The following is a 12,127-nucleotide window of genomic DNA, read 5'->3' on the forward strand; positions in this document are numbered from 1 at the left end:
TTTCTGAACCCTGGTGCCCTACAGGCACTTGAAATCCAATAAATATTTGATGGCTGAACAGAAAATGGCACCTAACTGTATTACACGCCCTCAGGTCACTGTTATTCCTGCGGGGGGTTAGGGGGCGAACTGGTCTCCTGGACCATGGCCTGCCATTTCTTTGAGATCAGGATTCCAGGAATCCAGGACCTTCCCTGGGGTAGTGTTCATGGGAGATGAACACTCAATTGTTTTCTGTAACCCCTGGAAGGGACATTCCGAGGCTGGAAGGGACGAGGGGACACACCTCCGGAGGATCTCAAACGTGAGGAGGGCTTTATATCTGCTGACCACCCACACAGGCCCTGCGTGTAGTGCTAGTGGCAGCCAAGGTGGCCTCCCCATCAGAAGCAGGTTAGTAGCCCTCCCTGTGTCCCAGGGTTCTCTCTGTAAAAAGGGGGAAGTTCCATGCCTCCTGGGGCTGTGCGAGGAACCCGCATGTTCACACTTTTGCAGCCTTGAGACCACAGACTCCCAGCAAGCCCTTCCTGGTACTACTGTGCCTTCGTTCCACCGTCCTCACTGCCCCATTTCGAGGCAGAGGTGTCATTCACCTCTCACAGTGGAGGGCACAGACACTCAGAGAAGCGAACAACTTGTCCAAGACCCCGCACTCGTGTGGACCTCCGCTGTGCCTGACTCCAGAGCGCCAGCGCCCGGCCGGCTGTCAGGCGAGACAGGGAGTTGAGGCAGGGCAAGCCTGCTGGCGTGGACGGTGTGGGCTGGGCGCGCTCCGGGTCCTCTGTGAATTCCCAGTTTCCAGGCAGCTGCGCCCAGGCCTGCCTCCCCTAGTCGGCCCCCATCTCTGCACGCAGGGACCTCTCTTCACCTCCCGTCCCGCCGGGGCCCCAGCGCCGCCGGCGTCACATGGGATCCCTGCCCCTATCAGCCCTTCTGCACTGCCCAGCACATGTGGCCTCCCTCCCGGCCCACCCACACACCACACACCCTCACATCCGCACGGTCACAGACACACTCACACACACAGCAAAAACCACTCGCACACGCTCCCGTATGCCACTCACACACACACATCCACTCACACACGTGCTGACACAGGCTCACACACATATGCCCACACTCTCACATGCAGATACACAGACACAAAAAGCACCCCCATATACACATATTCCCACACACCAACACACGATCCTCACATACACGTGGACACACAACATGCTCCCCTACACACACAAGAGCACTCACACGTACACACGCATGTACACACATAATCACTCTTACATATGGACAGGCGCGGACACGAAAAGCACACCTAGAAACACATGTTCCCACGCACATTCTCACACACAGATACAATCCCCACCCCCACCACACACACACACGCCTTTCACACCTGCCGTATGACCATGGTCGAGGAAGCCCGGTCAGAGCCATGCACGTCTCCTCCTCACAGGACACTCGGGCAAAGCCGGTCTCTGGGGGCCACGTGTCCTCCTCCTTGTAGTTCTCCCTCTGCCCTGGGATGCCCCCAAAAGCCGACTTCAATGCAGGTCCCACCTGGGACTGAACTGCCTCCTCTCCTCCCCTCAGCCCCACTGTTCACCTCCGCATCTCCTCTCTGCAGAACCCAGGAATCAGGCATCAGCAGGGGCTTTTTGGTAATGACCCCGCACACTTCCTCTTCCCGCATCCCCAAGGCGCGTCGCTGGTGGTGACTGTCACGGCCATGCTTGTAGGACCCCCAGGTGCAGACATGGGGACAGAGAGGCTCTCTGTTACCGCTCAAAGCAAAGCGCAGAAATGTCTGCTCACTCCATTAACTCTCAAGGTGGTGCCTCAGGGAAATGGATTAGGACTCATTCTCCGCCTGCAGTCTTCCCTGCCATCACCAGGGGGCAGCCCTGATTCACATTTGTGTTAAATACCTGTTACCCAACTCCAGGCCAGAAAAGTGTTGCACCTTGCAAGCATTTGTATAAAGAAACCTGAAGAGAGAGAGAGAGAGAGAGAGAGAGTGTGTGTGTGTGTGTGTGTGTGTGTGTGTGTGTGTGTGTGTGTGTGNGGACTGATGCTGTGTGTGTGTGTGTGTGTGTGTGTGTGTGTGTGTGTGTGTGTGTGTCCGCGCACATGTTCATGTAACAAGGTCAGTACAATATGGGTAGACTGGGAAAGTAAGTCACAGGGGGAAGACACAGACTGAATGAGCTTTAGTACAGTCACTAATATTGGAGCAAAATTTGGTTCTGAGTTTTCTGGTGGCCATAGCAAAAATCGAACCACTCATTAGATCTCCCACCTCTCCAGGGAAAAACCAAATTCATTTGGAGGGCTTCTGGGAAATCTGTCACATCTTGGCTTATACAACTCTCCCTACAGAGTCTTCTGGATGAACTGTTCACGTGTTGATCCTTCCTTAAATTTTTCATCTCTCTGTCTTATGCTTTGATATAAAGTGATAGTTAAGAGCACCAGGCCCACTTTCCATCCACCTATCTTTTCTTGAACTCATTCCCATCGGGTTTTCATCCTCACCACTGTTGGAATTGGTCTTATCAAGGCCATCAGTGACTTCCATGTTGCCAAATCGAAGGATAATTCTCTGTTTTACTAGAGCTAACCACATTTGACCAAGTGAGCATGTTCTTGCTCCTGAAGTCCTTTCTTCATTGGACTTCAAAGACGCAAGTCTCTTTTTGTTCTTCATCAACTGTTCCTTCCCCCCCATCCACTCTGCTGGTTCCTCCTTCTCTGCCTCACCTCCAGGTATTACAGTGCCCTAGAGCTCAGCCCTGGGACCTCTCCTCTCCGTCCTGTCACTCTCTCAATCCAGTTTCAGGTCTCTGAGCAGCAGATACACTTAGTGACCACGATATCTATATCTGTGACTCACATCTCAAACAGGTATCTCAAGCTTAACGTGTCCAGACCCAGCTCTTGATACACTCACCTGACATGTTCCTTCCCATTTCTCATCTCAGTATATGGCAGCACCAATTGACTTGAGGCAACCATAGAGCTGTCCTAGACTGCTCTCTTCATTCACTCTTTCCATCCAAGCATACAAAATCCTGAGGCCTCTGGCTTCAGAGAATCTCTAGAATCCAACCCTTTCTCATCATCTCTACTCCCGCCTCCCTATCCAAGTCACCAAACTGCCCTATGGGCAGTGGTTTGTCTGTTTTGTTAAGTACATATCCCATGGTAGCACATAATAGGCTATCAGTAAATCATTTTTTATTAAATGATCGAATGCCCTAGGGGCTTCTATGCACACAAAACACAAAAAAGCATTCTGTTTCTCAGTAAACAAGTGATTTCACAACTATGAAAGCAATAACAACATACATTTTTTGAACACCTATCGCATGCCAGCAAGATGCTAGATGAGGTGATTAAGGGTCAGAGAAATAGAAAATGGCCCAAACATCTAGTCCTTGGTGGAATAGATATTTGCATCATATCCATTTATTCAATTCATCAAGTATTTGTTGAGCACTAATTATGTACCAGGTATTGCTTTGGGAGAATAAAACAGGCAAATTCTTTACTCTAATAGAAAGATGCAAGAAATGAGATGTATATATATGACAGGTGCTATGAAAAAGAAGGTAAGAGAATTAGGAGTGGTGGGGAAACTCTCTGAGGGAGGAGGATCAAGAAAGATCTCTGGGGAAGTGGCATTTGAGCAGAGACCTGAATGTGGAGAAGGGTGAAGAGCAAAGACCGAAAGGTAAATAATCTTGGTGTGGTTGGGGGACCTCAAGGAAGCTAGGGTGGCTGGAACCCAGAGAGTGAAGGGCAGAGTTTTTGGAGTTGAGGTCAAAGATAAAGATGGGATGCCAAATGGTCCTTGTAGGCAGAAGCCTTTGGATTTTCCTCTGAGTGAAGCAGAAAGCCACTAGTAGGTGTGAGCAGGGGAAAGACATGATGATCTGACTCAGAATTTAATAGGATTCCTCTGGCTGCTACATGGAGAAAGGCCTGGAGAAGGTCCAGGGCGATCTGTATGGATGGATGCTTGCAATGGTTAATTTTCTGTGTCACCTTGGCCAGGTCATGATGCCCAGCTGTTTGATAAAACACCAGTCTAGATGTTGCTGTGAAAATAATTTTTATATGATAAACATTTATAATCAGTAGACTTTGATTAAGCAGATGACCCTTCATAATGGTAGGTGGGCTTCTTATCCAATCAGTTGAAAGCCTTAAGAGTAAAGACCTTGGGAGGCCAAGGTACATGGATCACCTGAGGTCAGGCGTTCCAGACCAGCCTGGCTAACATGGCAAAGCCCCATCTCCACTAAAAATACAAAACTTAGCTGGGTGCGGTAGCGGGCACCTGTAGTCCCAGCTACTCAGGAGGCTGAGGCAGGAGAATTGCTTAAACCCAGGAGGCAGGGGTTACAGTGAGCCGGGATTGTGCCACTACACTCCAGTATGGGTGACACAATGAGATTCCATCTCAAAAAAAAAGAATAAAGGCCTTCTTCAGGAAGAAGCATTTTGCATCAACGACTGCAACATAAGAACTCTGTCTAAGTTTCTCACCTGTTAGCCTGCCCTGCAGATTTCAGAGTCAAGACTGCAATATCAAATCTAATCTGAATTTCCAGCCTGCCAAACCTCCCTACAGATTTCAGACTTACCAGCTCAACAATCATGTGAGCCAGTTCTTTAAAATAAATCTAGGTAGATGATACATAGATAGATCTATCCAATAAGATAAATGTACCAGCTATTGTTTTAGGAGAACAAAACAGACAAATTCTTTACTGTAATAGAATTTACATTCTAGGAGACAGAAAGATGCAAAAAATTAGATGGATATGTATGACAGGTGCTATAAGAAAGCAAGTTAAAAGAGTTAGGAGTGATGGGAGAAGCTCTCTGAAGTAAGATTTTTTCAATGTGATTAACATTTATAATCAGTAGACTTTCTAATAAGAAATATATATCTCTATATAGGGTGTGTGTGTGTGTGTGTGTGTGTGTGTGTGTGTGTGTGTGTGTGTTCTGCTTATCTGGAGAACAAGGCTATTGCAATAACCCATTCAACCTGTGATGATACCTTGAACCTTGATCATAGCAGTGCAGATGATGAGATATGGTTGGAATCTAGAAATATCTTGATGGTAGAGCCAACTGGATTTGCTAGTGAATTGAATTTGGCAAATAAAAAAGAGACATCATGGATGACTCCCAGCTTTTTGACTTGAGCAACTGGGTCAATGGTAGTACTATCAACCGGTATGAGAGGCGCTGAGGAGGCTGGTAGATAAATGAGTTTGGGACTGAGAAGAAAGGCCAGGCGAGGGAGTAAACAGAGTGTTGATGGCATTAAAGTCCTTGACATGGGACAGATCACCAAGGGGGTGATTACAGACAGGAAGAAAGAGGTCCAAAGATAGGCTTGGTGCCCCCTGGGCACTCTAACACCTAGAGGTGGAGAACAGAAGGGAAAACCAAGGAAGGAAGCTGAGAATATGGAGCCAGTGAGGTCGGCAGAAAATGAGAAGAGTGCATCCCAGGAGTCAAATGGTGAAAGCACTTTACCCCAAGAAAGATGGAGTGGTCAGCTCTGACTAATGCTGTGGGGAACTGAGCAGTTGGGGGCAGGGAGAGCCCTGGGCTCTGGGCACCATAGCAGTGGGCACTGAGAAGAGAGGCCAGGGTAGAGAGGGGAGCTGCCCAAATGCACACGGGTAAACTGTCACCCACCCCGCATCTGTGAGTGAGTCTTCCACACAGGGTGAACTCCAGGCTCTTGTGACAGTCACTTCCCACATCCATAAAGAAGGAAGTGCCCTGATAATACCACGTCAATGCACATGGGCTGGCCAGGGGCAGCGTCAAGGATTTGCGTCTGCGGCCAAGTTGGTTGTGATGGATGGTGGATCATTTAGAGAGAGATTGGGAGGAGGTGGGTTTGACAAATAAACTTGAGTCATGTTAGGCAGATAGGGAAGTCATACCTGGTTCCCAGGGAAGACCGACGCATGACAGGCCCTGGCTGGAGGAGCCACAGGGCGAAGAAAGGAAAGAGACCATGGCCAAGGGGCCCCCAGACCCAGCAGGCTTGTCCCACTGATGTAGGGGCCAAGGGGAATGAGTTTCTTCTCATGGAAAGACCATGGATTTAGGTATCAAGCCGCCTCATAACAATCTCAAACACTGGAGACTGGTCACATGATTTTTACAAATGAGAAACCGAGATCACAGAAGTCGTCGCTTGTCCAAGGTCCTACAGTTGGTCAGACCCAGGACTGGACAGAACGGCCCAGCATTGAGTTCAGCCTGTGCAAGTCAGAAAGCAGCACTGGTCCCACTGTAGATTGAGAGATGGGGCTTGTTGTGGGAGTTCCACAAGGAGACGCAGGGAAACCCCCCTTCATGACACATCCCCCGTAAGCCAGGGCACATGCTGGGGAAACGGCTGGTTTTGGGGAGAGTCACAGGCTCTCCTGGGACAGGTATCGTTCAGTTTTTCTTTACAACAACTACTATGAGGTCTTTTTAAAAATTATTATTACTATTTTCTCTACTTTACTGATGAAGAAATGGAGGCTCAGAGAAGCTAAGTAGTGTGCCAAAGATCACACAGCTGGTAAGTGCTGGCATTTGGGTTTGAACCCAGCTCTCCTTATCTCCAAGTCCTAGGTTCCTTTTTCTATAACACCACAGGCTGAGCAAAGGCAAGAATTCCAGGTAGAAAATCTGCTCACCCCTCTTGCTCCCACAGTGACAATAAACATGGCGCTTCGTTGGGCCTCAGGTTACTCATCTGTAAAATGGGAACAACCATTATGTCTATCCTTTAGGATTCAATGGGATTATGACTATAACATAGCTTTGTGCACAGTATTCAAGAAATGAGAGCTATTGTTCCCAGGTGGTTGTTTTCATTTTACAGATGAGAGAGCATGTAAGAGTCCCTTAACTTCCATATACTCTAAAGAGCAAAGGCTGAAGTCTGGATTCAAAGCAATACATAAGAAATTCCAAAGTTCACTTCAGCTTCTTCTTCATTTCAGTCTGAGATAAGAAAAAGGAAGATGGGCATTTCAGGCAGGTGGAATGAGTAGGCAAAGACATGAGATGGGATTAGACCTGTGTGAAAAGGGTTGGTATGGGGAAGCACAGTGACATCAGATTTTAGCCATTTTTGGGAGTGGCACCTTAAATGCCAAGGTGAGCTATCAGGGCTTCAATCCAACGTTCAGTCTCAACATCAGGGGAGCTCGCCACACGCCAGAGTCTGTGCCTTGCAGAGTTGAGCCCTGGCACAGGCACTGTTTACAGCCGCCTGGTATGGCAGTGGTGATATCACCCTTAGAGACTTTGCCCTCTTCTCTCTGACCCAACCTTCAACCACTGGGGCAGTAGGTTATGCATTGCCTAGAAGGCAACTGTAAGATCAGGGGCTGCTACAGATGCATTACCCAGGAGACAAAGGCAACCTCAGGTGGGCAGGGGCCCTCGCGCACAGCAACCTTATGCGAGGGGTTTTATCATGCCCATTTGATGGAAGAGAAAACTGAGGTTCCATTACAGTTGATGTGACTTATCCTAAATCACACAGCTGCAGTAGGACTAGGATTTGAACACGGATCAATCTGCCTCCAACACCACTGCTTTTTCCTCCATACTGGATTAGGCTATCGGCTTCTGAAAGCACAGACAGGTGAGATGGGTCAAACATGGCCCGATAGCACCCAGGCACAGGTGGGAGATGGCAGGCAGAGGCAGGTTCAAAACCTGGGGCCAGGACTGGTCTGAAGGATGGTCATTAAATAGTGCTGAGGAGAGGGAGTGAGAGAGATGTGGGTCTTGGGGGAGTGGGGCCTTGAGAACCCTGAGATCAGCCATGTCTGCCCACTTTGCCCTGGACCAGCCCGTCTGTCTGTATCCTTCCCCCAGAGAAAGGACCATGGGCTGACCTGGGCCAAGGACACCTGGCTGGAGCCCCTTCTCTGACATTAACTAGCTCTGTGACCTGGTGCAAGCCACGCTCCCTCCTGAGCCTCACTTTTCCTGTCTGTAAAATGGCCTCCCTATCATCACACTCACACAGGTATCTCGAGGAGTAAATGATGGTGTGCTCCAAGGCCCCCATGGAGAGCCCAGCACGTGGCAGGCGCTCAGTGTTCAAGCACTGTGTTCCCATAGACTCTGGGCTCCTGCCCTCCTAGCCCCCAACCCCCTTCCTGGGAACCAGCCCCAGCTTGTCAGAGAGCCAGCTAGCTGTCAACCCCACCCCGGCTGGCCAGTTAATGAGTGACCAGGACTCCGGAGCCTGGCCTATAAGGAGGTGCTAGGCAAGGACACAGATGGGAGACGGTGGACAGTGGCAGGGGGAGCCCAGGGAGCGTGATGGGCTGCAGGGCTGTGTCAGGGCTCCTGCCAGGAGTGGCTGTGGTTCTCCTGCTGCTGCTGCAGAGCACACAGTCAGTCTACATCCAGGTGAGTCCCTTGGCTAGCGTGCCCCTTGCCTGAAGGGCCCCACAGTAGGAGGCTAAGCTGGAGAGGGTGTACTGGGAATTCAGGGGACACCGGGGGAGCACAGGGCCCGGGGCTCAGCCCAACACCCATCACAGCTCTGGGACCAAGGCAGCTGGTGGGTGGCGGCAGCCAGACTTTGATGGCAGTGATGATGGCGATGACAACACCAAACTGATTCAGCACTGCTCCCCTCAAAGGCCCGTGCTGGTCACAGAGGTCAGAGTGTGGAACAGGATGAGGCCCCTGCACGGGAGGAGCCCAGAAAGGGAAGGAGACCCCCTGTTATGCTCCCACAGTTCTCTATATGCACCCACATGTGGGTGGAGGGGGACAGGCTCCAGAACCATTTTCCGGGCAGGTAACCCTTGAGCTGGCATTGCAAGATGAACAGGAGGTTGCCAGGCACAGAGGATGGGGAAACTGTTCCAGGCCAGGCACAGCATGTACAAAGGCCTGATAGAAGACTGTTGGGGTTCCAGTGCCCTACCAGGGGGCATAGGAGACTGACAGGAGTCGTCGCAGCAGGGCCTGTCTGCCACGTCGCAGGGGATGCTGCTGGCCTCGCCCAGTGTAGCAGAGACGTCTGTGGCCTTGGTCTCCTTGGGGAGAACAAAGTGGGTCCCAGAGAGGGGTGCAGGAGACTCGGCCTCCCTAACAGCCCTAGCCTTGGAGACCGGTCGCTTACAGCTGCCACCACTCTGCCATGTTAGCTCAGGCAGGCGCCCCGTTGGCAAGTATATCCTGGTGCCACGCCCCCACGGGAGATGTCAGATGAGGGAGCTGAGGCTGAGTGGGGAACAGACAGGCAGCCGGTCAGCGGCAGAGGAGGGATTTGAACCAGGGCTTGCCTGTCTCTAAAGCCCATGCCTTGAACCACCATGTCCCACAGCCTCGCTGCTTGTTCCTCACACCTCCCACCCCGGCAGCTCTTTCCATTGTGGCCCTGGACTTCCCATAGAGACAGGGAAGGCTCTGGAGGATCTGCAGGGTTCGAGCGACCCTGGATCTCAGGGCAGTGCCTGCCCCTGGCCCAGGTCTTGATCTGCTCCTATCTCTTCTCCCCTCCCTGTAGTACCAAGGCTTCCGGGTCCAGCTGGAATCCATGAAGAAGCTGAGTGAACTGGAGGCACAGTGGGCACCCAGCCCTCGCCTGCAGACCCAGAGCCTCCTGCCCGTCGTGTGCCACCACCCTGCCCTGCCCCAGGACCTCCAGCCTGTCTGCGCCTCTCAGGAGGCTTCCAGCATCTTCAAGACCCTGAGTAAGTGCCCCCGCTCCCTGCAGAACCTCGCTCTGTCTCCTCCCACGCCCAGGCCCCTCCACCTGGGTTGTTTCTCATAAGCACCCAGCAGCTGTGAATGGGGAGATTCAAGTAACTCAGGACCCGTCCTGCTGGCTCCCAGGACTCCCCGGGTTAGGCACTGTGAGTCAGGCATGCCTGAAACCCGCTTCATCCCTAGTCCATGCCAGGCACAGACCCATCAACAGACAATGGCTGCATGGAGCAGAGAGGAGAGCTGGCTGACATCTGCGGTGGGACGGGGGTCTGAAAGGCTTCCAAAAGGAGGTGTCAGCCAACCTGAAACCCGAGGGATGGCGCAGAGCCGGGCAGGAGAATGTAGCAACCAGCTAGCACTTACTGAGCACCTACCGTGTGCTGCGACAAGTCGATCCTGCGTTATCTCCTCACAGTGACTCTGTCCATTTAGCAAATAAGAAATCTCAGGCACAGGCAGTGTGAGCGGCTTGCCCAGTCGCCGCTAGGAAGGAGAGCATCTGGGACTTGAACCCAAGCCCTCACTCCACCTCTAGAGGTTCCTGCCCCCAGTCTGCAGAAGACACCACCCACTCCCAAGCAGATCTTTTCTGCTGCCTGGCCACAGAGGGCCCAGGTTCAGGTCAGCTGACCAGTTCTCTCCCTGCCCAGGGACCATCGCTAACGATGATTGTGAGCTGTGTGTGAACGTTGCATGTACCGGTTGCCTCTGAGATGGCCCTGAGTGCCCTGAGCCCACCGGGGACACCTCGCCCTTCAGCCCACCGCCTTGGCAGCCTCCCATCCCTGTCCATGCTCAAGATGGGTCCCTGGCCACCATGGTCATCACCACCATCCCAGGGCCTGAGCAGCTGGATCTGGTGCAAAGCAATTGGACACAGGGTTGGAGGGGCAGGCCCCTGAGGCAGCCCGGCTCCTGAATAAAGATTCTACAACACACGAGTCCACGTGTCCTTTGTTCATCCCCAGGAGCCATGGGAGGAGCTTCTGGGGAAGAAGTGTGGGTTGAGGAGAAAGGTTGGACTAAAAATACCAGGCAGGAATTTTCCTGAAATTTCCAAGGCCCCGGGGAGTTGATTGATTGAACCCCATCCCGAAGGGAGCCAAGGCTCGGAGCAGGAATGAGGCATCCAGGATCACAGAGCTCAGAAGCCACAGAGCCAGCCAGACCTGGCAACCCCCAGGCTGAACTCAAGGACTCCCCAGCTTTGGCGCCCAGGAGTGGGGTTGGGGCAGGGAGAAGGTGAGACAGAAGGAGAGAGTGGAGGGAAGATTCAAGCAGCATGCCCTCCCAAGACATAATCAGGGCCGACTCTGCCTGGGGCCTGCCTGAGAAGATCAACCCTTGGCCTTCATTCTCACTTCCAAGCTCCCACTTTTCCCAGCCCCACAGGGACCATCTGGCCAGCTGCAGCTGGGAGGCCTTCCCTCCCTCTCTCCTTCCTGGCAGCCTGAGGAATATTAATAATAATTAATAGCCAACAAAGGCCAAGCACAGTGGCTCACACCTGTAATTCCAGTACTTTAGGAGGCCATGATGGGAGGACTGCTTGAGGCCATGAGTTCGAGACAAACCTGGACAACATAGGGAGATCCCATCTCTATGAAAAAATTGAAAATTAGCCAGAAGTATTCACACTTGCCTATAGTTCCAGATACTCAGGAGGTTGAGACAGGAGGATCACTTGAACTTGGGAGGTTGAGGCCATAGTGAGCTGAGATCACACCACTACACTCTAGCCTTAGCAACAGAGCAAGACCCTGTCTTTAAAAATAATAATAATTATGGGCTGGGTGTGGGGTCTCACACCTGTAACCCCAGCACTTTGGGAGCCTAAGGTGGGAGGATCACTGAGGTCGGGATTTTGAGACCAGACTGGCCAACGTGGCGAAACCCCGTCTCTACTAAATACAAAAATTAGCCAGGCGTGTAATCCCAGCTACTCGGGAGGCTGAGGCAAGAAAATCACTTGAACCCAGGAGGCGAAGGTTGCAGTGAGCCGAGATTGCACCACTGCACTCCAGCCTGGGCGACAAGAGCAAGACCCTGTCTCAGAAAAAAATTGAAAAAAAAAAATAATTATTATTATTATTAATATTATTATTTTTATAGCCACTGTTTATTGAGCATTCGCTTTATCCCAGGTGCTATCCTACTCACTTGGCACTCGTGGTAACTCATGGAGTCCTCAAAACAGACTGATGAAGTAGATACTGTTATTATCACCCATCCAGTCTAAGAAGAGTCAGGTACAGAGAGAAAAACTAAGCCCAGATCACAGACCAAGCAAAGTGACAAAGCAGGGCCCTTCCCAGGACATGTGGGCCGGGATCCATGCTCTGACCACCATATT

At 51.5% G+C, this 12,127-nt stretch overlaps 1 protein-coding gene across 1 annotated transcript; it reads left to right on the forward strand.

The window, feature by feature from the left end:
- Positions 1-8,370: 8,370 nt before the first annotated feature.
- Positions 8,371-10,715, forward strand: GUCA2B (guanylate cyclase activator 2B). The gene is made up of 3 exons (XM_025362882.1): positions 8,371-8,460; positions 9,572-9,758; positions 10,425-10,715. Exons 1-3 carry the CDS (start codon positions 8,371-8,373, stop codon positions 10,484-10,486), a joined length of 339 nt encoding a protein of 112 aa, XP_025218667.1. The 3' UTR covers positions 10,487-10,715.
- Positions 10,716-12,127: the final 1,412 nt, after the last annotated feature.

This window comes from Theropithecus gelada, chromosome 1, assembly GCF_003255815.1.
Source record: "Theropithecus gelada isolate Dixy chromosome 1, Tgel_1.0, whole genome shotgun sequence".
NCBI lineage: Eukaryota > Metazoa > Chordata > Mammalia > Primates > Cercopithecidae > Theropithecus > Theropithecus gelada.

Coding starts and splice junctions, on each gene's coding strand:
- GUCA2B (XM_025362882.1), top strand. CDS start 8,371: ATGGGCTGCAGGGCTGTGTCAGGGCTCCTGCCAGGAGTGGCTGTGGTT. Junction 8,461..9,571: donor CACAGTCAGTCTACATCCAG/GTGAGTCCCTTG, acceptor CCCTCCCTGTAG/TACCAAGGCTTCCGGGTCCA. Junction 9,759..10,424: donor CAGCATCTTCAAGACCCTGA/GTAAGTGCCCCC, acceptor CTCCCTGCCCAG/GGACCATCGCTAACGATGAT.